This window comes from Tachysurus fulvidraco, chromosome 3 (assembly GCF_022655615.1).
Source record: "Tachysurus fulvidraco isolate hzauxx_2018 chromosome 3, HZAU_PFXX_2.0, whole genome shotgun sequence".
Classification (NCBI taxonomy): Eukaryota; Metazoa; Chordata; class Actinopteri; order Siluriformes; family Bagridae; genus Tachysurus; species Tachysurus fulvidraco.
Window position 1 is genome coordinate 29,006,391 of NC_062520.1, and position 26,500 is coordinate 29,032,890.

A 26,500-nucleotide genomic window follows, 5' to 3' on the forward strand; every position below is an offset into this window, starting at 1 on the left:
AATCAGGTTTTAGACGAATCAAGTCAATGGATCGAGATTAATCAGTGAGGCATGTTTATGGTGGAATCAGGTGAGTCATTTTGTAGCTCGGGGAATCAATTCATTTATATCTCAGTTTAGGTCAGTTCTGGTATTTAAACAGATGAACCATAACAGGTTGAATCAGACTAGTCATATCCCAGGAATCAGTTCATTCGTACTGTATCTTGAGGGGAATCAGGAATGAATCGGCTTAAATGATACGTTGCGGTTCTGTCATTTGAAGCAATCGGCTTTTGAGCATGATTCAGGGGAACCGTGTCTTTGATAAAGTGAATGAATCGTGAATGGAGTAAATCATAAGAGTCGACTATGTGTCTATGATGAATCGATTCATTCGCATCTTGATTCAGGCGAATTGTGTGTGTGTGTGTGTGTGGGGGGGGGGTATTGTATTGAATGAGGAGTTTATTTTTTTTCTCCTTTTTTCTTTTTTTGATTTTTTTTAGATTTCTTCTCCGTTTCGCTGTTCACCGTGTCGTCGACAAAGTGACATTGCTTTTACGAGCTCCTTATACAATTTGCAGACGCATTTAAAAGCAGCGGTGCATGAAGACATGCGGTAAAACTTTATTGCACTCCTGCATGTTTTTATGATACACGTGTCAGCCTTAAAGCTCTTCTGGTGACGACAGAGCAGGCAGCAGCATCCAATCAGTCGTCCGAATGCTTTATTTCGACCGGGGCCTTATCTATCTGTCTATCTATCTGTCTGTCTATCTATCTATCTATCTATCTATCTATCTATCTATCTATCTATCTATCTGTCTGTCTGTCTGTCTGTCTGTCTGTCTGTCTGTCTGTCTGTCTGTCTGTCTATCTGTCTATCTGTCTGTCTATCTGTCTATCTGTCTGTCTATCTGTCTATCTGTCTGTCTGTCTGTCTCTGTCTGTCTGTCTGTCTGTCTGTCTGTCTGTCTGTCTGTCTGTCTGTCTGTCTGTCTGTCTATCATACCTTTAGAGAATAAAATTTGTCCTGAACAGAAATAAATTGTTTTCTTTCTTTCTTTCCTTCCTTCCTTCCCATCTATCTGTCTGTCCTTCTTAAATTTCCTTCATTTCTTTTTTTTTTCTTCTTATTTTGCTTACTTTTTACGTTTCTTTCTTTTTTCCTCACTTCCTTGCTTCCTTTCATTCTTACTTTCTTAAACGCAAACTCTGTGCAAACCCAAGCCGATCCTGAGACTTTGATTAGTTTTCACTTCTCTCTCGGGTTGGAGCGAGGGCTGACGTCACGTTGATGTACACGTTGTGTAGAGGAGGTTCTTTAACCCACAGCGGGTTTCTGCGCTCAGTCCCGGGCGAGTCGTCAGGAACCAGACGTCAGTCCTGAGGTTCTGTGTCTTGGGATCTGCTTGTTGTTCTCTGGAGCTGTGTTTACATGAAACAGTGGAGGGTTTAGATGATTATCTCAGCACCTCCAGCCATCAGTGCTGTGCTCAGCGGAACTCCGTGTTTACCGTGCAGCGAGCTTATCATCCTTATCGCTGCTTATCTCTATTCTCTGCTGTTGAAACTTTTGGAATCCTGCGTCATTTAAGTCACGCTACGTTGGCTTCTGCGCCTGTGTTTGTTTTTATGTTCCTCTCAGTCTTCTTGCCCCGCCTCGTTTCGTTCTTAGCTACACAATGTACAAAAACACAGCATTCGAATCCCACAGATGTTCTGACTGATAGTGAAAGTTCTGAAGGGAATCCAGTGTCCTGGTCGAGTCCGTCACCTTATGGAGGGTGGAGTTGGGGCAGGGAATAGAACCGGAGCTAAAACGCTGATATTGTTTCCGTCGTCTCTCTCATGTCCAACGGAAGTGTAGCTCCACCCACATTGCATTTCCAACCTGCCTGAACGACCTCTGGACACTTTTTTTTCGTTTCATGAACTCACGCTTGTCACCGTAGACTCCTTTCATCATTGTTACATAAACACTGCATACAAATTCTGACCCACCAATCAGCATCAAGTATCGACAGGTCAAGCGCCTCCGATTTCCTCTTGTCAGGTGCTGTTAATTTTTGTGCCGTCGACAGACTCTAGGGTCGAGGCACGAGTCGTCCCTGACGTTGGTCGTGTCTCACGTCCATGTTTGGACAGCTTGGTCAGTGAGTCATGAAGGCTCATGTCACACACTCGTACATTCCCTCACGACTCGAGAGAAGGTCCTAGAGGAGTTTGTCTCATCAGCTGGAGGTTTAGTGTTTATACTATGCTTGACGCAGAGACTCTGGTGATGCTGCATTAATATTTTCACAAGCGTCTTGTTCTGTCCGTACCCAAGAGGCGGAGCCATGTAAACGTGGCAGTTTTAAACGCGGTCGGCTTTTGATTATTCAGTCAGCTGAAAAAAACGAAATAAATCCGACAGAGACGCCCAGAGAGAGCGAGAATGTGGCCCCAGAGCTGCGAGTTCTGTCTTTTATTAATAATTTATCCTGAAATAAAACACGTGCCCTGCCGATATCTTCTCCAGCTGTTCCGCTTCACAAGCCAGGATTATGAAGATCCTGCTTCATAACTTTTACACCTGGTCAACTGGTTTCAAGTCACCAGGTACATCTTGTCGTAGCCTTTGTGTCTCAGCGGTGCAGTGATTAGCTTTCAGCTCACTGCTCCAGAGTTTCTGCTAGGACCCTGAGTCTGGGTTGGATTCTCTGCACAGTTTTCTCCCAGGTTCTCTTCAGGTTTTGTCTGGTTTTCTTTAAACGAGCGATGTCAGGTGTGAATGCTGATAGTCTGCTAACCCACTTAGGGTGCTTTTTTCCCTCCCTTTCTTTATAAACCGCATCCCACTGATGGGACACAAGGCAAGGGTTGGCTGTGGATGCGATCACCTTCACAGGACTGCAGTTGCAGCCTGTGTACTGTAGCATGCTGGGCCATTGAGCAAAGCCTCTACACAGACTGCATTTGATGTAAAGGAGACGAGAACGTAGCTGCCCTTCTGCCCCGCAGTGAGAACATGTCTGGAAATGCCCGTGTGTGTTTCAGCAGGGATGCGAGATGAAGCACATGGACCACATCTGAAGATCACTCTGACAGTCTGATAGAACGCAGCACCCAGTTAACGCCAGGCTTGTTACTCTCTGCTCTGAGATCTGACACGCCACAGAACCATGCTGCGCTTCGGCTGCTGATGGAGCGTCACTGAGGGCAGCCAGGGACACACACTCTGGGTGATCTATGCTGACATGTCTGGGAAGATCAGATGGAGATATCTTGGAGCTGGTTCAGTTCCTGCAGGGTTCCTCTGCCTGCTGAGATTACTGCTAATTTTGTGTGCGTGTGTTTGTTTGTGCGAGACATATATTCATTCTGTTCTGTCTGTAACTGTAAATCTTTGGCATCAGTCCTAAGGCTGAGTTCTGGTTCCTGATTGGTCGGATGAGAAGGTACCGATGAATTCTCTATAACAGCACTGATGGGGGCGGAGCTTCATTTAAAAAAGAAAAAATAACAATAATCAATATTGGTTAGAGGTTACGTTGGTGTTAGCTAACTGCTGGATAATGGTGGCTCATGAGGACAATTATGATTGTGTGGCCAAATTGAACTTAAGCCCCGCCCATATTAACTTTAGTCACCTATGTTTACAGACCTTCTTCTTCTTCTTCTTCTTCTTCCTCTTCTTCTTTTCTCTCTTCTCACATCTCCCTGAGCTCAGTGACATTGCTGTTTGGGAACAGAGCTTTAGATTAGACATACTAAAAGTTCTCAAAGGTCTCTTCATCCTTGTTTTTATCTCACCTTCTTTTTATTCCTCTCTCTCTCTCTTTCTCTCTCTCTCTCTCTCTCCCTCTCTCACTCCCCCCTCTCCCTCCCCTTCTCTCTCTCTCTCTCTCTCTCTCTCTCTCTCTCTCTCTCTCTGTAGCACTGTAGCACAAAAACTCAAACTATTAAACTAAAAAAAAAATCACTTCAGTCTCTCTCTCTCTCTCTCTCTCTCTCTCTCTCTCTCTCTCTCTCTGTCAGTTCTTTCTTTGAGGTTTTTATCTTGAGTACTTTTTACGAACTGCTGCTCTTCTTCTTTTCCTAGAGTTTCACGTTTCCAGAATGACATGTCACTCACGTCCACACCATAATAATGTTCATCCTGTGTGTGTGTGTGTGTGTGTGTGTGTGTGTGTGTGTGTGTGTGTGTGTGTTTGTCAGGAAAGCTCAGGAGCAGAATAAGAAGGTGGTGCTAGCAGGATGTGTTCCTCAGGCTCAGCCCAGGATGGATTACCTCAAGGGCCTGAGCATCATCGGGGTGAGAATCTGATCTTCTCTTCTGTTTGTCTAATCTCTCTGATAATAATAAATACATTTACAAACAGTTTCAGCATGAAAAGGTGTAGAAATGTGGCTCAGAAACGTTTTGAATAAGATGACATCAGTAATCAAACCTGACTGACTGACTGACTCTGACTGTCTGACTGTTTGTCTGACTGACTGACTGACTCTGACTGACTGTCTGACTGACTGACTGACTGACTGACTGTCGGACTGTCTGTGTGTCTGACTGTGTGTCTGACTGACTGTCTGTGTGTCTGACTGTTTGTCTGACTGACTGACTGACTCTGACTGTTTGTCTGACTGACTCTGACTGTCTGACTGTTTGTCTGACTGACTGACTGACTGACTCTGACTGTCTGACTGTTTGTCTGACTGACTGACTGACTCTGACTGACTGTCGGACTGTCTGTGTGTCTGACTGTTTGTCTGACTGACTGTCTGTGTGTCTGACTGACTGTCTGTGTGTCTGACTGTTTGTCTGACTGACTGACTGACTGTCTGTGTGTCTGACTGTCTGACTGACTGACTGACTGTCTGTCTGACTGACTGACTGACTCTGTCTGACTGACTGACTGACTGTATGACTGACTGACTGACTGTATGACTGACTGACTCTGACTGACTGACTGTATGACTGACTGACTCTGACAGACTGACTGTATGACTGACTGACTCTGACTGTATGACTGACTGTCTGACTGACTGACTGTCTGACTGTCTGACTGACTGACTGTATGACTGAATGACTGTATGTCTGACTGACTGACTGACTGTCTGTGTGTCTGACTGTTTGTCTGACTGACTGACTGACTCTGACTGACTGACTCTGACTGACTGACTGTCTGTCTGACTGACTGACTGACTCTGTCTGACTGACTGACTGACTGTATGACTGACTGACTGACTGACTGACTGACTGACTCTGACTGACTGACTCTGACAGACTGACTGACTGACTGACTGACTGTCTGACTGACTGACTGTATGACTGAATGACTGTATGTCTGACTGACTGACTGACTGACTGACTGTGCTTGCACCTTAAGAACCGTTGGAGGAATCACCTTATATAAACAGACCTCCCGCTCTGCGTAGTCCTCCGAGGCCGTCATGTTTCGTGAACTTTCCGGGAGACTTTCTCAGCCACAGAGCTAATCATGAACCCAGTGTAAACAAACACAAAGAGCTTCTGAGCACCGGGCCGTAAATCCTCCGCCGGTGTCTCACTTTACACCGAAATCCCTGTTTATTGTGTCTAATTACATTATTCATGCCACAGCGTTTAACGTAGCATTTGGGGTTTGTGTTTATTGGGCAGAAAAGCTCAGTAATGAAAGACACGAGCTTTAATTACATCCAGCTCCGGTTAAAGAGGCAAACAGGACGGAATCATCTATAATTCCGTCTCATTAATGCGGCTCCGAACACATTAAACAGGTGAAAAAGCAATCTTTTAAACTTCTTTTCCCCCCCATGGTGTAATAAGGAAGTGAGGGATCTTTACACGTGTACAAGCTTTTCTCGATTTCCTGAGGAAACTGCATCGTTAACATCATCCTATAATTCTTAGGGATTGGGTTCCAGTATTTACATTTTGTAGCCAGCACTCGTGTATTTAGTGTTTATCTCTGAGAAAGCGGTGGACTTTTGAGGGGATATTCCACAAATATTGTTCATTTAATATCCGGAAGGTTCAGAAAAGGTCTTTTATTTTTTATGATTTTTTCTGTTTTGATTTTGAAAGTTAAGAAAATGAAGACATGAAGAACTTCTGCCTTTTAGGTGCTCAATCATTGCCTGCTTTCTTGTCTCGGTAATAGCCCCCGTCTCTCTGGGTGTAGGGGGCAAGTGGGCAATTCAAATCCCTCTGTCACGAGGATCCAGCAGTGGTGATGTTGACCTAAAAACCTCTTCAGCCCCAGCAGGTCCGTACCACCTGCTCACTTATTTTCCTCTCGACTGAAGTACAAGAGGCGGTGAATACAGACGTGAAAAGAGCCATCGATCTGTGGAGCAGCAGGGAGGTGGAGGTGGAGGTGGGAAGTGGGAGCCCATTGCTGCCTAAATGGTAGGGGCAACACCTGCCTTGTGTGAGAGGGAGCCTCCAGATCCCTGAAAGGCCTCCTGGTGAAGAGAACAATGAGCAAAAGTCCTGCTTCTGAAAAAGTCTCCAAAAACCAGGAAAGCTTTTGCTCTCCCCCTTTCCCCAAAACTTCGACCGCCACTTGTTAAAATTGCCCCTCTGCTGGAGCCTTCAGAGCTCTCGGCGGTTCCCCAGGTCCTGCAGAGTTCCTGCTCCCGACTCGCTCTCCGGCCGCAATTACATCTGTATCAATATGGATTTCTTCACTTGTCATGCATGTAAATGGCGGGAGATTGGTGCCTCGTGCTGTCGGTGAGCAGCAGTAATTACCCTGCGGGTCAGAAAGAGCGACAGGATGAATGACGGGGCCGTGTGCCTGGCTATTTAGCCGTAGGAGACTGTGCAATTGTGGCATGTTCGCCTCTAATGGGTCGGTTTGTGCGCTCCAGCAGTCGCTACGCTAAAGCGCGCCGGTCAGAGAGGAGCGAGAGCGATAGCCAAGAGCTTCAGTGCGATCCCTGAAAATTTCTTCCATGTCTTTAAAAGCTGGCCTGAAATTTATTTACCATGTCCTTCTGAGACTGTCAGGGAATTGTAGTGCCTTTTATACAGTTTTTATAAAGCTCATTCCCATCTGATCCCTAACAGATCTCTGTCTGTTTGCAGCAAGAAACGATAGATCCGACACCTCAGTACAAAGAGAAACATTGATTAAAGGTGATTTTTTTGCCTGAAAACCTGATGACTTAATGCTGGATGTTAGAAGAGGAATGAAACGCCTCAGAGTTTTCATTTTTTGTTCAAATCACCGCCACATGACGTCATGATCCCAGTCCCTGGTTAAAACCGAATTCCATAAAGGCATAATTATCTTATCTGCAGAGGAAGTCGCTCACTCGGGAATCTGCTGCTTTGTGGAAGATGGAGATACGCTGCAAGATCAGATCTCACATAAACACAGACACACACACACACACACACACACACACACACACACACACACACACACACACACACACACACACACACCCTGCAGCAGTCAGGCTGAAACTCTGCACTGAGCCAATACTGAGAGTTAAACGTTTCTCTCTAACGACAACTTCAGGTGAAGAGACGGATGGATTAAGAGACAGATGGGCACGTTATAAGTAGCATATAAGCCACGCCCACAAGTGGGGACAGCAGTGTTACATGTATTTCAAACAAAACGTTTACATGTAGCTGAAACTCTGCAACTGCTCCCAATTAAAAGTACAATGTTACCATGACAACGTGAACCCTAATGAAGATCCCGTTAGCTTTTACTACTGTAGGTTAAGTACAAGCCCCTTGTGTGTGAACATCTGATTGTAAACAGACTGTAGTTTTTTTTTAATGTGTGGGTTGTGTCTGTGTCCAGGTCCAGCAGATTGATCGTGTGGTGGAGGTGGTGGACGAAGCGGTGAAAGGTGAGCGTAATCCCTCAGCTCATCTACTACTTTCCATTGATACCCACATTGATCAGGGCTGTTAGCATCTGCTAGGCTAATCTCTGGATGGATCCTGATGTCCATGCTTCAGAGTTCCTCCAGTGTTCCTTCACCAGGAACTCTTTCAGACTGAAGAGAATCTAATGTTGGGAAATCTTAAAGAACTTTGTCAGCTGTAAAGCTTTTTTTTTATTATTATTTTCTTATTTTTTTTAATCCTGCCTTCTGGAAAGACACAGGCCTTTATTCGTTTCTTTATTTCTTTTTGTTCTATAAAAAAATCCTAAATTGAGTCTTTGATTCGCTCTGCTATCATTCAATACGTGAGTCATTTACTTCACGACTTATTCAGTGATGTTTTTTGATTGTTAATGGCACTGAATCTGTTTTATTCCTCAGCTTATTTACTGGCTTTGTGGACAAATAAGCCCCGCCCTCGTTTAGATATTTGCTCATGCTAGAATCACTTGGTGAGATAAACGACTCAGATTTGTTTGAAAAAGTGAATCGATTCAAATGAACCAAAAGAACGACTCATCTGTAAACCTCGATCGTAATATAATGATATAATTTCAGTTGTCTGTCAGGGTTCAGCTGAGTGCGGCGGTGATTCCTGTCAGGGGGCCATTTGACGTTTCTTGCTAACGGCTAATTAGCAGGCTAAAGGTTTCTTGTAGTGAATCAGCTTCGTGATTGAATTGGTACAAGATCCTCATCTGGGAGTTTTACTGCAGCTATACCTCTTTTAGTCATGACCTTTCAATTTTTCCTCCTTTTCATTTCTTCTCTTTAATTCATCACTTCTACACACACACACACACACACACACACACACACACACACACACACACACAGGATCGGTGACTTTTAACAGAACCAGTGAATTGGAAAATGACTCCTTACACGTGTGTGTTTTTTGAACACACTGCTATTTGCATGTAGATGGGCTGGATGAATAATTTAGGAGCCGTTATTAGTTCATGGAGCGCAAGTCTGAATGCGGAGGGCGTAATTAAATTCGCCTCACGATAAATGCGGAGCGATTGGATGCAAGCGTGAACTCCTGACTCGCTTGTTATCGGATTTATCTAGCCAGGCGCTTTATTAGGGGGAAAAAATCCCGGGTGTAAGAAGTCGCCGCACCTCAGAGAGCTCGGTTTGTCATTTTATTCTCTCCTGCTCTCGGTGTGTTTACATGGCCTTGGTGTGTCGTGTGTGTGTGTGTGTATGTATGTTTAAACGATCACACCGGATAAATCACTGTGGAGCCTTAAGTCTTTAAAACAGCTCTTTTTATCACAAACACTTCACTGTAGCCAAACAAACCACATTCGAGATGCTAGCGCTTAGCCTCATAAGTTTTTAACAGTCTGCCTGGTTTATTGTGGAATTTTGCAGAGTGACAGTAAACGATTTGCAGAGCCTGAGAACTGGCCGACGTTCTGCTCTCACAAAACCTTGGAATTTCTGCAAAATATTCTCTTCAATTTGTTAAAGCTTTAGTTTTAGTACTTACTTTCACGCACTCAGTGTTCATTGGGTTTGAACTGAACCCTGGTGGGTTCCCTTCCTCGCCGTGGTTCTTCAGTCTCGGGTCCGAACTTGTCTGGGTGACGTGGGCTCTGTCTGCTTTCAGATAAAACGGACTCGACTTTGAATCGACTCCTGAATCAGACATGACGCTATGAGTGTTTTGGGGTGTCGTGTTAATTTGTTTAATGATCGACTTCTTCATCCTTGTGCTGTAGCCCTGCAGTATGGTGACGAGTTCATATTTAGTATAATTATCTAATCATTTCTTCTGAGTTGAGAGTCTGGGGAATTTTGAGATGCTTTTCTGCTCGGCACGGCTGTACAGAGCGATCGTTTCAGCTCCTCTGCACTGTTTTCCTCTCTAGTCTTTGTAAAGCTTTGGGTCCTGCTCGCCTCTCACACAGCTTCAGTGTTTGTGTCTCCAGTTCACTGGAGCTGCTTGATGTGGAGGTAAGTTTTAGATCTTGGAAAGTTCTTCACTTCAAGGTTTTGTTATTATTCTGCACAACACAACTTTTCAACAACGATGAGTGAAAAAACCACAAAATGTGGGTTTTTTTTTTCTTCTCAGAACATGAACTATTCCTTCCTGCCTGTTAGCTCCGGTGGCGTGGGTTTGAATAGAGGCGAGGGTTAATGCTAAGCGCCGCTATTTCTGACAGTAAAAGCAGGGAATCGAGAGAATTCAGCACAGTAGATCACCTCTGTCGGGATGTTTTGTCAGGCCAAGGTTATGTACAATGCTAATATTGTGTGTGTTTGTGTGTGTGTGTTGTGAAGGTCACTCTGTACGTCTGCTGGGTCCAAAGAAAGATAATGGCAAGCGGCTTGGTGGCGCTCGATTGGATTTGCCGAAGATTAGGAAGAACCCGCTGATTGAAATCATTTCCATCAATACAGGGTGAGGGTCTTTATTTCTTTCCTTTTTTTTTTTTTTTGCCTTTGACTTGTTTAAATTGCAAAAGGGGCCATTTTCCAGAATTCCCTGCAGTGTAATTTAAATCCTAATGCATTTGTGTGTGTGTGTGTGTGTGTGTGTGTGTGTGTGTGTGTGTGTGTGTGTGTGTGTGTGTGTGTGTGTGTGTTGGGGTGATTGGTGAATTGATTTCTAATATGTATTAGCAAATAAAAAAAAAGAGAGAGATAAAGAACTCAATCTCTGCACAGATGCTGTATCATAAACTGATGATAATTGGTGATGTTCAGAACTTTTCAGTGCGAGTGGGCGGAGTTAATCCTGCCTGGCATTTGAATAATCCCCATTTCCAGGTGCATCTCAGATGGGTCGCTGTGTTCTGCCGTTTGAGTGACGTTACAACCCTGAGATAGATGGCTGTCTGTCAGGGGTGTGAGGCAGGATTTGAGGCCATGCCCGTATTTATACCGTATATTTATAAATGCAGTTTATAGATTTGTTCTGTAACGTTAAGGAATCATCCAGCCATGTTTGGGAGGAACAAGCTGAGACACAACAGGATTGTTTCTTTTAGACCATTTAAGGTTCCTAACTCTAGAAACAACACATTCTTTTCTTGAGCAAATCAGTATTTTAAGTACAGAAGACTCTTCCTAAACCAGTGCTTCTTTCACCAAAGAACTGAGGAACCCAGGATAATGAGTCATGGAAGTAGGTCTACATGGACCGAGCAGGTGTCTCAGTAGAGCAGTGTCGAGAGGATCAGGGTGTGAGGACATTGCGGGAGATGTTGAGCGGGTTCTTATAAAGGTGTTCTGAGTGAAATACTCCAAACATTAATTTTAGGTGTTCCTCAGGGGCGTACAGCAGGTCCGTTTCTTTTGGACCAACACACCGGGTTGTGTAAAAAACAGTGAAGTAAAGAAATTTGATTCAAATCAATGATAAGAGCCAGGACAGGTGCTGTGTATCACACATACACACACACACACACACACACACACACACACACACACACACACACACACACACCACACAGACAGACAGACACACACCACACAGACAGACAGACACACACCACACAGACAGACAGACACACACCACACAGACAGACAGACAGAGAGACACACAGACAGAGAGACACACACACACACACACACACACACACACAGAGACACACAGACACACATACACACACACAGAGAGAGAGACACACACACACATACACACACAGAGAGAGAGAGACACACACACAGACACACACACACAGAGACACACAGACACACACACACACCCCCACATCAGACAGACAGACACACACACACACACACACATCAGACAGACAGACACACACACACACACACACATCAGACAGACAGACACACACACACACACACATCAGACAGACAGACAGACACACACACACACACACAGACACGCACACACACACACACACTACCAATAATAAAAGCCCTCGTCTGGAGTCTGAGGCTGAACCCTGAACTCACTCTGAAAGCCGGAGAGACCTCCAGGGACGAGGACTCGCCTATATGAGCAAACATTGAAAAAGACAGTAAACAAGGCAGGCGAGGCGTATCTCGTGGGCAGCGGTGTGTGGAAAGTGCTGGACAAGATGTGACCTGAGAGGTGAAATGAGATGAAATAAAGTGCTGGAGATCGACGGAACCCTCAGAGCACAAACCACTGACCTGAGCACAAAACTTCATACTGAATAACAAGCGACCGTTTCGGCTGACGTTAGTAAGGACGCCCCGGCCAGCAGAGCGTAGTCACCGGGGCACCGGTGCACCTTTACCACAGGATACAACACAAAATGTCTTTCGTCTGAGTCACGCTAGTGCTACAGGCTACTAACTAATGACCGAAGCTACATCTGAATGACCAGAATCTCATCCGGAGTTTTACCGAGTGCACTGAAACCAGGTCTCTCTCTCACACACACACACACACACACACACACACACACACACACACACACACACACACACACACAGTCTTCCTGTAGTAACCGCTCTGTACATCCCTGTGCACTTCACACATGATCCTATCTTGCTGAACTCTGGGTTGAGGAGACCGTCCTGATTTTGGAATTAAGTTGAAAGAATTTTCACACAGAGGTTCAACACAATGTCTAAAGAAAAAATAAAACATAACCACATAAAGCTATGATCAAGTTCTTGGTAATGAATTCACTTAAACGTTCACTTAACATGATTTAGGCTCTCTCTCTCTCTCTCTCTCTCTCTCTCTCTCTCTCTTGCTCTCTCTCGCTCTCTGAGGCTCGTTTTTGCTGTTTTGCTTCAGTTTCAGAAGCTATATTTAATCAGCTTTTTTTTAACGCTGCTCTGCTTGATGAATTCCCCGACACCCTGCTGCGTAATTAAAAACTCCTCTCAGAGCGGCGCTTAGAGACAAACGAGATGAAGACGGAGACGCCGCCAGACGCACAGGTACATCTTCTAGCAGCAGAGCCACGCTGATCCTGGAGCTATTCTAGATGTGTGTGTGTGTGTGTGTGTGTGTGTGTGTGTGTGTGTGTGTGTGTGTGTGTGTGTCTTGGGTCTTTGCAGCCAGATTAAGTTTTTGTGAGTTATAATTTGCATTGATGCACAGGAGAGCGTGTTTGGTTTTTTTCCCGCCTTTCAGAAGGTCACTAATTATCTCGGTGCTAATCTGTGCATGGAAAGCGTCTCTGGAGGACATGTTGGATTGATGACAAGTTTTCTTCTTTTTTTTCCCGTCTTCTTCTTCTTTGATTTAGTTTCTAAACAATTCAGATTCTCAACGGTTTCTAGAGTAATTGGGTTGGTTGTTGGAGCATGTGCCATAGGAGCGATCGCTCTTCACGGATGAGTTCGGCTTCATGGTGGCTTCACGAGTACTTCGCTGCAGAACGTTTCTGAAGTCCAGCGATTGAGTCATCGGTTCTTCTTACTCGTAAAATCTGTTTTAATCCTCTGCCCACTAGCTACTGTAGCTCCGTCCTAACACACGAGTCTGAACGCTAGCACATGTTTATCACACATCTTCTAGCTACCGTTTTTCCTGCTGTCAGCCCACTCCCACATACCTGGGCTCAAAAAGAATGCTTAGTGATGCTTTGATTGACAACCGAGAGAGAGTGAGATCAGGCTCCTCCCACCCAACGGCTCCTGGTCACAGACGTCTGGATTAAAACACGTGATCATCTACACGTTTAACAAATGCTAACGAACCAGAAGGTGTTTGATTAATTCTCTTTAACTGCAGCTGTGACTAGAGGTCTTCACGGGTCCACTTAGATCCGAAAACCCGAGGTCCGACCCGAGACCCAAGCGGGTTCGGGTCTAAAAGTTTCACGTGTACCTCGGACACGGGTCGGGTATAATAATGGTGGCATCGGGTCTCGGGTAATTTAAAATGAATGTGTTTTTACCGAACGGACCCGAGAAGACCCGAACTACTGTATCTCGCGTGTGTGTGTGCATCGACTCGAGTCCTTTTCTAACCTCTCCTATGTTTGCCAAGACCGCTTGCGACATGTGGCTGGTGACGTGTGGCTGGCGGTAAGCTAATTTTTGTTGAAACAGACCTGTCAATCAATTTTGAATCCATTCTGTAGCGGTTACTTTAGTGTAGAGTTATGCAACATTCGGGTCCAGGCGGGTTAAAAAAAAAATTGCCAACAGGTTGGGTCGGACTCAGGTCTAATTTTTTCGGGTTTGTCTCGGGTTAGGACTTTCTTAAAAAAAATTTTTTATGCACCTCGGGTTCGGGTAAAAAGTGATTCGGGTCACTTCGGGTCGGGTACATTTCTTTAGACCCGAGAAGACCTCTACCGTGTTTTCTGAGCGAGTTATTGTTTGAACCTCAATGCTAATGCTTTCTCGCTAACTGCAGGCTAGCAGTGCTGATTAGCGTCTCTCATGCTAATCCTTGGTCCCTGGACTCCTCCGCTCTGCTCTCAGCCCGGAAAAATCCCGCTTTCTAATTGGCGAGGAAATTTAAATTACAAAGTGCACACGTTTCACTTCGCTTTAAACTTCCGCTGATGATTTTTTTTTTTTGTTCTTTCTTTTCCCGTCTCTCCGCTCTCAAAGTTCTTTTTGATATTTTTTTTCCGTATCCGCTTCTTTTTCCCTCTATTTAATATCCAGCGATCGGCTCTTCTTTTGGCCCGCGGCGCAGGCAGCGCGCCAGGCCACCGATATCACAGCTAATCCCCTTTTTTGTAATGTCCCGCCGCTAAGAAAAGAATGAACACGTGATTAAGCAGCGATTTATTAGCGTTTCAGATCGAGGTGCCGTTTATATCCTCTGCAGAACCGCTTGTTCTTTTGATGTTAGACGAGACAGAAAGTGGCAAAATAAAACCCTCATCTGCACCGACAGCTTTCAGATCGAACAAAACGTTCGCTTTGGTTTGCAGAAAACCAGACCGTCATCTCGTCACTGGTGAATAAACCGCTGTGTGTCACACTGTTCTGGTAAAATCGTAAAAGTAAGTGAAGTTACTGCTGATGAATTTTTCCTTTAGCACCACAACCTCATGTGGTTTATTCCTTTAAACCCCACCGCCACTTTATTAAAGACAGACATTTTGTATTTTATCCATAACACCAGTCACCACTGCGCCATGAGTACGTACCATACGTACAGCTATAAACCTTCTTATGTAGCATGTTGGGTACAAGCGGGATGAAGAAGTCATGAGGTATTTCACTCAGTTGCCTTGGTTTGTATTAATTAGCATTTTGCGCGCACACACGCGCACGCACACACACATGTGGCATCCTCGCGGGAGTCCAGGTGCACCGTGATCCTCTCATAGCTGCCTAATGCATCATCGTGTGTAAACTCGGTTATGGAGAATTCATCTGAGCCTTTCATTACTCAGCTCATAGACAATCAATAGCCGCAATTAAATCTGCTGCAGAAGCATTATTCTTAACAAAGTTTCATCAGCTTTAATTTATTAACGGCTAGAGAGAGAGCGAGTGTGTGTGTGTGTGTGATGAAAGAGTGCTTTAAATTCTTGTTTGTGTTTGTGGAACCTGTGTGTTTACATGATTTCTGGTGGACGAAATGACCGTGACGTGGTCTCCTGTGGTTAAGGAACCACCACCACCTTCAGCAGAAGGTTTAGAGCACAGATTTCAGAACAGTTCATGTTCATGATGTCTGCAGTAAAAGTCTGGTACTACGTGTTGTTTTGTTGTTGCTGTACCTTTGGGAACGAATCCCTCAGACAGCGAAATCGCTCAGGATGTAGACGACCATCCAGGGACCTGGTTGTTGGCGTCGCGGAGAACCGAAAGACCAGGAAGGATGATGATTATGGGGCAGTATATTAGCAGCAGGTGAACACAGACCCCGGGGAGCTTCTCCTCAGGAGCCTCAGCACAGAGACGGGAAGAAAATCCTCAGCAGCAGCAGCATTGTTTCACAGGACCAGGATGATTGTCTATCAACACAATCTACGCCAGCTTGCATAATTAACATCACAATGCCTCAAATAAATATTTCATTCACACGTCTTTTCCTCTCAGCCTTGGAATAAAAACGAGTCTCTCGTCTCCAGGGTAACGCTTTTGTCTGGAGCTTCACCATCAATCCAAAACGTCACACTTCCTTTACTTCCCTCTGACTGATCCGGCTCCTTATCAGCCGAGCCTGAACATCACCCGCCTCATTAGAGAATCTAATTTCCTGTTGTGTCTGCTTGTATGTGACGAGTTCCCTTGTCTACAGAGGGGAAGATGAAGGATCAGGAGCAGCGTTATCTCTTCGAGTGACTGCGTTGTCTTGTACAACGGCTGATCATTTACAAACCGAGGAACGTCCCGTAGCCCACAAAAACGTCAAGTGAGCCATCAACACATTCAGTGACCAGCCAGAATGTTTCAGTCCTTCAAACCCTGTACATTAGCTGGCTGACTGCCCCATGCACCGGCCAAATTCCCACACAACTGCCCCATGTACAGCTGCCCCGTGTCATCAAACAGAACTTTTCCATGATATTTACATTTTAAGATTTTATTTCATTTACATATTGAATTTCAGTCAGCTATAATTAAAAATTAATGCACATGCAAATGTAAATGCACACTTAGCTGCCCCCCCCCCAACACACACATTTTCTACATCATGTTACAAGGAGGATGTCTCTCAAATAATTAAGTTTTTGTATTTATTGTTTTATTGTTTGATTTATTTGAATGATGTCCTGCTTGGCTGTATCTATAGCATTGGGGAGAATAAACGAGGCCTGATGGTGAGCTGCAGCCAGAAAGCAAAGTCCCTGAGAAGTTTGTCACTGCTTCGTTCTTCTGGTCTGGTTGGTGCGACGGTCAAACCCATTAGCATGCATCATCGTTACAGAACGACGGCTCGTTGCCAAATTCGCTCCCGGACTTAAAAAAAAAAAAGGTCTTTTTTGTCTGTGTTGATTTCCCTCCTGCCTGCGTGAGCGTCTGGGGTCGGGCCAATCGAGCGCTCCATTGTTTCAGTCAGCTGTGTTGTGGAAATCAGGCCTTTAGCCTAGCACAGGTTGTCAGGCATGAAATAGGAGCCAGCAGGCACACCTCAATCACTTTAATGTGGTGTCGTCAGAGCAGCGGCCGATGTGGCTCTCCATCTGCCAGCGTTTCCCGCCTCCTTAACAGCGCAAGATAAATAGAGGCGGCGGGCAGGGGCAGCACGCCTAGCTAAAGTGGGTTAGCCATCCTCGCAGGTGTGCTCGCAGCCGATTCACTGGATGCAGGGGTCAACGCGAGGGGGTCAGCTTTCGTCTGCTGCGTGACAGACCTCTACATCATCAGGACGCCGTGTCCCCCCTCCTCCACGTCCCAAGACCGTTACACCATCAGTGAGCCAAAGAACAATCACCTGATCATGAGTGCGAGAGAGAGATTAATGACAAGGAACAGCAACCGAGTGACTGAACACTTCAGCGTATGCAAGCCAATTTATAAACAAGACACTCGAACAGCTTATTCACATCATACTGACAATCTAAACAAATTCAAACACCTCAATTTTTTCCTCAGAAATGCATCAACAAAGCAGGAATTGACTCTGCTCTCGAGCCTTTAGTCGGTAAAATGAATGTGCTGCTGATTGTTTTTCCTTTAGAATTTACCGAGTAAAACTTAACTCCATACGTAATCACATCACCAACTTTTTTTTTTCTACCTACCGACCCTTTCTTTTTTTTTTTACTGTTACTGCAAACCAAAATATTTTTAAGGATGGCCTAAGTGTGTCAGACCCTGTGATGTGCAGCTTCTCCACACCGAGTTAGTGTTAGTGTTAATGACGCTAAGCCGGAACTCAGGAGTGTTTTTCACGTTAAGTTCAGTTAGTTGCTGATGAACCCTCAATGTGAGAAGGTCTGCACTCTTCACCCCATGGTAACCGAACGCTCGCTCACAACAAGAGGAAGGTGCGATTTATTTCTATATGTATTTCTTTTTTGTGTATTGTTTTGGGTTTAGTAGCTCTTCAGGCAGGAGCAACATTTCTCTCGCAGGGGCCGAGCGCAGAGTGTAGCGAAGGCATCAAATGCTCGGATGGTTTACAGTAGAAAAGTTCATGAAGCATTCACCCAGCGGCCCTAGATTCAGCTGACCTTTACTTGCAAAGTAGCGAGGTTCACCGTAGAAAAAATCTAAGCAAAACAAAACGAGCTCCAGGTCCTTTAGGGCTCGAGAAACGAGCATAACCACGACACAGTCGTAAACTCTAACAGCCGTGTTATCACTGATCTGGGAGTAATAAGGAGGAGGAGGATGGGGTTGAGATGTGTACAGCAGAGAGTAACTTCTCATGGAGTCCAGGTCAATTTAAATGCATTATAACCTCACCATGGTTTCTCCCTTAACACAGAGATATTTAGATTACAGGAAACACGACGTCCCTTTGTGAGTTACGCTGGGAGAAATCTAGCTTTAGGTTTGTTTTGGTTTTTTACACAAACCTGCTAATGCTAGTAAATTTGACTGAAGTTTTTAAGTTGTTCAGACACAAAGAGCAGAACTCTGACTTTAATAAGAGCGTTTGCAGTTAAGAGGTTGCTGGCGTCACACACGTCCAATAGTTATGATGAGTCTGGATCATCAGGGTCATTGGAGGCAGTGAGACTCACACACACTCAGCGGTTAGGGAAGGTCAGTGGTGCATAGAGGAGCTCCATAACGGCGTAATCAGTTGAGGAGTGAATGTGAGCAGTGAGAGACGTGAGCTGATAAGCACACTGGATCGAGTGATCCTGACTCTTGGCGAGAGCGAACGAGAGAGAGAGGGAGTGTGTGTGTTAGTGGAAAACCCCAGTTGCAGTTTCACTCCCGGACAAAGACCCTTCTGTGCTTTCGGCCTTCAAATGTCAGAGCTGATGTCAGAGTTACCTAAAACTGGGTCTGATAGAGAGCCGGACGTACACACACGAGTCTGGTTTGAATCTGACGCTCTGTGGTTCATCACGGTGGTATACAGTATCAGAGCTGCATGACCACAGTGATGCATCACAAGACCATATCTTTATTTAAATTGGGTTTTTTTGCTAGTCAGTGGTTGAGTGTGATGTCAGAAACTTCTCGGTCAGAATTGCTTGTGATGTTTGTTTTGTTTTGAAACGAATGCTCTGCGACATCACTCTTGCCCATACACTTTACGTTAAGGTTAGAACCTCAAAACCCAGAACTACAACAAATGTCTGAGGAATTCTTTTGTGCATCGGGACAAAGGTTTTGCTGAGCAAATGTTAGCCGTCAGAGTAGTCGCGGAAATGTGCAGGATTGGTCGGATTTGTGTCCGGAGCAGAGGGTGGGATTGGTCAGAATTTTTTAGTAGTGGATGGGTTCGGGGAGAATATCTTTAGAAAGAACTCCATTGTGAGCGGTTGTGACGGGTCACAGTGCCTTCGGTGTGGATGCGATTGGGTAGAATGTCTTTAGAATAGGTGGGATTTACAGGAAATCCATTGTGAACGGCAGGGATTGGTCAGATTTGCTTCAGAATGGGTCGGGATTGGTCGGAAGCCCTAAAAAGCATAGGCTTGTTTTTCAATGCGGATGGGATTAGGCAGACTTCCTAGTGATGGATACACATTCCTTCAGGATTGGGTGGGGTTGGTCGGAATTCCTTCAGGATCGGGTGGGGTTGATCGGAATTCCTTCAGGATTGGGTAGGGTTGGTCGGAATTCCTTCAGGATTGGGTGGGGTTGGTCGGAACTCCTTCAGGATTGGGTGGGTTTGGTCGGAATTCCTTCAGGATCGGGTGGGGTTGGTCGGAACTCCTTCAGGATTGGGTGGGGTTGGTCGGAACTCCTTCAGGATTGGATGGGATTGATCAGAATTCCTTAAGTCTATTGGTGATGCATCTGATACTGGGAGCTCTGTAGAAGGTTTGGCAAAACTGTCAACTGGAATCTCTGGAATTCCCAGTACTTTTCTTTAAATCACTTAAATACCTCTCTAACACTCTGTGGTCAGACACGTGGAACGGGAAGCGAGAGACTTCTGATCCATTTTATCAGACAGTAATCAACCAAAACCAACAGTAAGGTTGTTCAATCATGATGTGTTTGTGAGGAAGAATCATTTCTGGCTGGTTAGAATAGGTTTTGGTGTTAGACCCTCAGGATCTTAAACCTAGTAGATGGAAAAGACTTTAACCTCAGACGAGTTTCCATGGGAACATGTATGTCCTGAGATTTGTATTTTTCCCCCTATTTTTTGATATAGCAGCGAAGCAACTTTTGAAATGTTAGAATTGTTGTGAAGTATCATGAGTGTGAGAGAGACACGTCAGACAACGCCTTCAGGTAACGTGATGCATAACCTTCATCATCAAAACAACAAGCAGGAGACACTGAACCACACGCTTACTGGCCTAAAACAGGAAGCATGGTGGGAAGTGGTTCAAAGCTTTGTGGAGGCACATAGACACCGAGCTTCAGCTGTTTACATGTAAGCATGTGTGTTCGGCTTTTGTTCATGCATGCTGTTACTCATCATGTGCTACTTCTCAGCAACCACATGCAGTCACAGGAAGCCAAAGCTCACGTCCTTCTAACTCAACATCCCACGCTGACCTGGAAGTGAGCATCAAAGTAAATCATTAAAAGCAAAAAACAAAGTGTCTGTCGGTTTGGCTGGTTGGGTTACTGCTCGTTCTGCAGGGTAAGCAGCTGATGCTCAGATAGCTGGAAGGTCAAAAGTCAAAGATCTGAGTTTTTCCAGTTCTTGGCTAGAAATGAGTGATGGTTATGGAGGAAACTTAACTATATATAACAGGCTGTTCTTGTGAGATACTGGAAATTGTAGTTTGAGTTGGTTTTCTCTGCTAACGCTAAGGTGTTACTGTGTTACTGTGTGACACTAAGGACCCTAGTGTTACTCGTTGGAAGTGAAAGTGACGTGACATACGGCTAAGTATAATGACCCATACTAAGGATTCATTCTCTGCATTTATCCCATCCAAAGTGCACACACACACAGAGCAGTGAACACACACACGCACACACCTTGAACACACACCCGGAGCAGTGCGCAGCCATTTATGCTGCGGCGCCCGGAGAGCAGTTGGGGGGGTTTGGTGTCTTGCTCAAGGACACCTCGGTCGTGGCTGGCCCAAGACACGAACCCACAACCTTAGGGTTAGGAGTCAAACACTCTAACCATTAGGCCACGCCTTCCCCAATAAGAATAAGGCACTGCCACCGTCACAGGAATGTACATTGTTTATCAGCTCCTCTGGACTGAATGTGTTTATTCCGTTCCCATGCCCATGCTTCCTCACACTCCCATGTTTTCCCATTCAGAATACAAATGGACGCTTCTGAAAATGATAGTGAACTCGATTTCCGGTTTCTTCTGCCCACTCTAGTTTCAGGATAAAAACGTGCCATTCCTGAGACAGCAGACTTTCACTTTATGATCTTATTCAGAGCCATGAAACCGAGGGCACTACAAGTGCTAAGGGAACTCCGTTTGATTCAGGGATTTGTTGGTGTGGATGAACAGATGGTCCAGGATTTCCTGCTCAATACAGCCAGGTGGAAGCCCCTATGTAGCCAGGTGCACAGGAGGAGCAGTTTATGGATCAGGACCACTAGCTTGCTTAAAGCGTAAACCCAATATGTTCCGACCAGTAATGCCAGGACGAAGAAAAAGATTTAACAAAGTAATCTGACTCCTCACAAACCGCCAGAGTAAGCCACGTTCCTGAGGTGTGCGCTCTCGAACCTGACCTGCTGCGGGGTCACCGGCTCTCAGATTACATCCTCACCGCTCAGATTTGCTCTTAATTAAAAACCAGCGTTCCATTTTTCTGGCCCGCGAGAGCAGGGGGCCATGGCTTCACAGATCAGAAGATGATTACACTTTAATTATGCAATTACACTGGGAGAGAGCGCTGTCAGATTGACGAAGAGGAGGACGGACAGGAGGAAACCGGATGAGACAACGGCAACAGGGTACCTTGTTATAGAAAACATGATGTCCTCGTGTACCCAAGCGGTTACGCAGGTGCACGGACAAAGCCGATGTCAAAGAAACAAAGTTCTCTCTGACCGCCTATCAGCATCGATTAAACAGCAACAAGCCAAAATGACCTCCGGAACTTGTAATGTGTTAGACTTGCTATACAGCTACAGGTATCTTCTGGTCCAATAAGAGTTCATAAGAATATTGACTGATCCATACTTAATACACGTTTCACATCTGGTTTGCTCTCACATTAGAGTCTATTTAGCTGCTATCAGGGGGTTGTGGGTAGTTTTTTTTTTAGAGACTTTTAAACGAGCCATCATGTCTGTCACCGGTTGCTTTTAAAGCAAATGGATTTCCGTGTCCATCACTGGTCTCCCGAACACTCGAATAAACGCTGCAGCATCCAGCGTGGAAGCATTATTCTCCAGAGATGTGGTGAGTGCATGAAGTGTTAGCTAGTAACACTTAACGTCGCACGATTCCGGGAACCTCCAACGCGCACGTTTCCACTTCATTCCCAACTGATGCACACTTTCTTCCCTTCTGTCACCCTGATGTTCACGCTTGTCAGATGTCTTCAGGCCTGGTAGAACTTTCCAGCCTAGAATTTCAAAACGTCTCAATAGCAACAGAGTCTTCTTGTACGCTTCTTTTCTGCTCAGCCTGTTGAGGTCGTTAGGTGAGAAATGCACATTTACCACACTAATAAAAGCCCTGAACACAACAGAGAGGTCAGACTTGTAACAAAAACCCAGCGTATCTCGTCGGGTCCCGACGGCGCACTCCAATTAATTCCGATAGACCCGTGTTGATCTGATGATTAAGCTTGTTAAAGCTCATTAAGGCTGTCCGGGCCGAGCGCAAGGGCCGAGGGTGATGCTCTAAGCTCCCATAATCTCCTTCTCTGAGCTTTTAACCCGACGATCATCTCCTTGTCCTGTTGACTCGGATCTTATGCAGTCACCCAGGACTCAGCGGGCACATGGGAAATAAGGGAATGTTCCAAAAGGTTCTCAAAATAAAAGCCGCTGTTGAATTAGCGCGGTCCAAGTTCCATCGTCTACTTTGTTTTTCTGCCTTTTCCCTTGTAATTATTGACAATGGTGCATCTTTATTTGGTTTAGGAAGCATCGTTTTTTTTTTGTTTTGTTTTTCTACATATATATATAAAACGCCACACAGTGCACAGCTGAATGTCCTGTATCTTTTGCCAGCGGTGTTTGCTGGCTGTTCCGCCTTGTGGGTGTGAGAGTTCGCTTGCTTTTCCATGTTTGTGAGAGAGAGGAGCATGGAGGACGGCCGGCGAGCATGAGTCGTCCCTGTGATGTGGTCGGCTGAGCCGGAGTTTTTTGTCTAGTGCATGTTTGTTTACCAGCGTATCTCCATGGTTACCCTGACTCATCAGCTCTCTCTTGTACTTGGAGAGAAAAGACTCCCATCATGCCCGACCACAGAGCACTGGCACGGGTCTTCTCTTTGTGTTTGCTTTTATTTATTTATTTATTTATTTTTAACCAGCATAAACCTTGCTGCTGCGCGTTTTGGCTGCTCTTTAACTCGGACATTACAGCACACTTCCTCTCGCTGTAGTCTTGCTTATGTCCTCAGTCAGTTTGTCTCCTGTCTGTAAAACAGGATGAGCCGTACCGCTCAGTCGAGGTTTAAACTTTCTTTTTAATTACGTTCTCTTCATGCGTAAACCCGACGCACAACAAAACAGTCGCTGCTGGCTCTGTTTGACGTTGGCCGCTTCTCAGGTCCCCGGAAGTCGTCCGTGTTCGCGCTATTCTCTCTCTTTTTTCTTTTCAGGGGAGTAATTTTATTCAGATGCTCACACTGGGGCTTGAGTTAATAAACCCAGGGAGCTGTGAGCATACCTGCATTGTCTTTAAGTCAGCAGTGTCGCCGAATTAACGAGGAAAAGGAATGGAGCAGCTTCACCAGGGTCTCTTCATCTGACGTCCTCTGTCTCGCGACTATGCATATTGTCCTCGTGCATCTTCCCGCGTAATTAATGACGGGTGGAAATGCACGCTTTGCAAAGAAAGTAATTATGAAATTAAGACGATGCAGGTGGCGACCTGGGAGCAGCGTCGGGTTTCATCCAGCAGATCTGTTCAGTTGGAGCAGGTATTAGAGGGCAGATGGCTCCCATTACAGTTCTGTCTGTAATAAAAGAAAAAGTCTAATCAGTATTAAAATCCGGAAAGTTACACGGAATCACACGGATTATGTGCCTGTATACGTTTTATTTGGGATGTCGATCCAGATCAATAAAACTCCCGAGTGTACATCTTGAACGCTCGTCTTTAAATCGGAAAAAAATAAATAAATCAGGGATAGAAAATAAGGACCGACGAAGGCAGTTGTGTTTATTTTATCCTTTGCTGTCAAATGTAATACAATACAACATCAAAACAGAAATGTTAAAACTCTAAGGTGATAAATAATTGCACGGTACTGGTCGAATAGCCGGTGTTATAATCACCACTGGTTTGACGTAACAACATCTTCGTCACTGGTTATTCAGCTGCACGTGCTATAGAATGGCACTCGATCCTGCACAGCCGTAATTTGTTACGCTTACCGTTAATAAAGCGAGGAGATATTAACGTGAGGTCATGAGATCGTAATCATCTTTCTTCCTCATCTTTCCCCGAGTTACATTAAAGCAGAATTACTCGCTAAGCGCTCGGAGGGTTCTTTCAAGAGAACCTGTTTTCTCCTAATGCCCGGGTGACGTGACCCATCCTCCATCTTTTTAATACGGGCTTTAATTTGGGAAAGTGCTGCGAGATAGATGGTCCCCATTAACGAGCGTCTCGTGTCAGAAACGAGTCGCCTGGAGCATCTACAAAGCTTCATTCATCCAGCTGGCCTGTCTATTTAAAGACAGGCACCGAGGCTGATGGGGCGTGCGATGGAGAACGAGTGCAGAGAGAGTCCGGTATACTGCCAGACTGTGGAGGCCTTTCAGAGATGATTACACAAATAAAGAGCTTCATCTAGCTCTGTTATCTAAGCCTTTAGATCATTACTGTCGTGTATAAGTTTATCTCTGGCTGCGTTACCATAATAATGTCATCTCTGATCTACACACACCTCCTCAGGCTGTTTCAGGCTTTGAATAACAAAAGAAGATCTGTCCAGAAACGATGCTACAGTAATGTTGCTAATAACGACTAGCCAGGAGGAGTTGAGTTTCAGTTCCTCCTGCTGCGAGAAGGCTTCACTCATGTCGTGCCTCTGAGCTCTTGTGTCTTGCTTGCCTGACTGTGTGGCTCCTGAACCCTCCTGGTGTGAAGTTCATTTTTTACACTCTATCTTAGTTGGAGGGGAAATGAGCTGGAACTCGTGTCTCTCAGCACACTGCCGAGAACACGGTTTCAGTTCTACGGCTTTGGCGTTTTTAGACGTTCCTGTGATTTTGCAGCTGAGCTAATCTCAGAGTTGCCGTTCTAGACAATTCATAACCTCCTATAAGACAAAGGGTTGTGATGGTCCGCATGCAAAGTGTTTCTTTTGTTTATTAAAGTCTTGTCTTTCTCTTCCTGTCCTTTTAGATGTCTGAACGCTTGCACCTACTGCAAAACCAAGCATGCTCGCGGCGACCTGGCCAGTTACCCCATCGAGGAACTGGTGGAACGAGCCAGGCAGTCCTTCCAGGGTGAGTACTCTTCTGCATCTTGAGCGGATCTCAAGAGGATGAGGAACATTAAGGCATTAATGGTCTCCTGTTGATTGCTGTGTGTGTGTGTGTGTGTGTGTGTGAGAGAGAGAGAGAGAGAGAGAGAATGAATTGAGGTGATTAAATCAGATTAATAAGGCTAATGAAGCATTTCCCGGTTTGAATCATTCATATCTTAGGGATCATTTGCTCCTCGGATGAATCACATTGCAAACGAATCGACTGTCGTATGAATCGGGTGAATCGAATTGGGTTTAAATAATATAAAAGTTACTCATGATTGAACTATACACCAACTCCTCATCTTTGTTTTCGTTTGAAACTTGGGAAACAAATGGAACCTTTTTTTTTTTTTGACCTCACACTTCCTAGGCTTTGTGTACAGTATGTGTGTTAACTAGCAGGGAAGGGAAGAGAAACCAGGAAGTAAACAGCAGTGTAAAAGGAGGAAGGAGAAAGAACTGATCAACTGATCAGGGGAAGAGGAACTGTGTGTGTGTGTGTGTGTGTGTGTGTGTGTGTGTGTGTGTGTGTGTGTGTGTGTGTGTGTGTCAGGGCTGTGTGTGTCAGGGCTGTGTGTGTGTGTGTGTGTGTCAGGGCTGTGTGTGTGTGTTAGGGCTGTGTGTGTGTGCTTGCACGTGCACTGAATTTCTAAATGTTTTGGTCCATGGGTGTGTTTTGAGAATAGTTTATAAGAGTGTGTGAATGTGTGGGTGTGTTAGGGCTGTGTGTGTGTTAGTTAGGGCTCTGTGTGTGTGTGTGTGTGTTAGGGCTGTGTGTGTGTGTTAGGGCTGTGTGTGTGTGTGTGTGTGTGTTAGGGCTGTGTGCTTGTTAGTTAGGGCTTTGTGTGTGTGTGTGTTAGGGCCGTGTGAACTCCTTAATCTCTTTAGTATTTTCCTGACTGTCATCGCCATAGAGTTGATAGTTTAACTGCACTAATTTGCATATGCCCCGCCCTCTGTCCTCTGACTCCATGGTCAAAGGTGGTGCTGTGTCAGGCTCGGCTGCTG

General features: G+C 45.2%; 1 protein-coding gene across 1 annotated transcript in view; it reads left to right on the forward strand.

Annotated features, from left to right (window-relative positions):
* The window catches only part of cdkal1 (CDK5 regulatory subunit associated protein 1-like 1), a 185,911-nt gene that overhangs the window by 61,618 nt on the left and 97,793 nt on the right, over positions 1-26,500 (forward strand). The window contains exons 5-8 of the mRNA XM_047810996.1: positions 4,186-4,282; positions 7,791-7,839; positions 10,174-10,294; positions 25,366-25,469. Coding sequence (XP_047666952.1) covers positions 4,186-4,282; positions 7,791-7,839; positions 10,174-10,294; positions 25,366-25,469 — 371 coding nt within the window. The remainder of the gene's footprint in view (positions 1-4,185; positions 4,283-7,790; positions 7,840-10,173; positions 10,295-25,365; positions 25,470-26,500) is intronic.